The 1241-nt window shown below is 59.7% G+C and overlaps 1 protein-coding gene across 1 annotated transcript in view; it reads left to right on the top strand.

The window, feature by feature from the left end:
• Positions 1–229: 229 nt before the first annotated feature.
• LOC108522466 (nik-related protein kinase) overlaps positions 230–1241 on the top strand; it is a gene marked incomplete at its 3' end in the record, with an annotated part of 76330 nt that continues 75318 nt past the window's right edge. Inside the window, exon 1 of the mRNA XM_017862681.1 lies at positions 230–610. Within this exon, the coding sequence (XP_017718170.1) occupies positions 554–610 (57 nt within the window). The remainder of the gene's footprint in view (positions 611–1241) is intronic.

Raw genomic sequence — 1241 nt, forward strand, 5'->3', positions numbered from 1 at the left:
GGCGGCTGGCGCAGCAGTGGATGTGGGAGGGGCGGGAGGGCCGGGGAGGCCGCGAAGGGCCTGCTCGCAAACCGTTATAGTCCTTCAGCACCTCCCTCGGCCGGTGGCCCTCCTAGCCTGCCTCCCCGCCAGGCGGCTGCCCACCTGGCGACGTGACGCTGCACCAATCCCTTCCGAGCTGCTCCCGGGTCCCCTCTCCTTGCACCGCCCCCCTCCCTACCCTGAAAGAGGCGCACCCTGACGGGGCAGACACAGCGCTCTCGCCACGGAGCACCCTTCTAGCTTCTTCATCTCCAGGACGGACGCTCAGGCTCCTCTCTCTCCTTAGCCCAACTTGCTTTCCCGCCTCACAAACTCCGGTTTCCCTCCACTCCCAACTCTTTTCACTCCACGTTTCCCCTCCTCTATCTCCCACGCCACGAACTCCAATCTCCCAGCTCCTTTCTCCTGCCCTCCCCCTTTCCCTCTCCTCCCTTCAACTCTTCATCCGCTTTCACCTCAGACTCTGCGCGCACCCAATTCAGTCGACCACTCCGTTCGGGTCCTCGAAGCCATGGCGGGACCTGGGGGCTGGAGGGACAGGGAGGTCACGGATCTGGGCCATTTGCCGGTGAGTAGAGGACGCCCGTCGCCCCCCGAAATGCTCTCTTTTGGTGGGTTCTGAGTACCATGGGGAGGGAGCGGGCGCCCTCAAAACGGGCTAGACCAGGACTTCGACGGGTCTCGCGGGCGCGGAAGGGGACCCTGGGCCGGCATGCGGAAAAGGCGCCCCCTGGACACCCGGACCGCACCAAACTCCAACGAAAGGCAAAGGCACGGGGTGGTGGGAAGGGGAGACCGAGAGAAGAGATGGCAGTGGGGTGCTGCGGGCCCTAAACAGCGGGGCATTTTAAATATGTGACCCGCCTTGTCTAGCGGAGCTCCAGTACCTGTCCTAGCCCGCTTGTTCCAACAGAGGCCAAAAAGTGCAACGTCGCGTGTCTGCCTGAGTACTCCTCCCTGTTATCCCGTTGCTGCTGCTTTTGCCATCGGAGATGCCTACTTGCGGGGTGACCTTTACTTTTAGGTGACAGCGACTAGAAAATTGAGGCGTTTGAGTCCCACTTTTCTAATTTTCTAATACACTTTCTAAAACCTTATTCTCGCCAGGGCAATGTTCCTGATTTAGTGTTGTGAGAGTGAAAGAAGTCGACGCCGTTTGAGGAAGGAGTGAATTCTGCACACTCCATTTTTTTTTTTTT

The sequence above is a fragment of the Rhinopithecus bieti genome, unplaced genomic scaffold (genome assembly GCF_001698545.2).
Source record: "Rhinopithecus bieti isolate Rb0 unplaced genomic scaffold, ASM169854v2 scaffold_62808, whole genome shotgun sequence".
In the NCBI taxonomy this organism is placed as follows: Eukaryota; Metazoa; Chordata; class Mammalia; order Primates; family Cercopithecidae; genus Rhinopithecus; species Rhinopithecus bieti.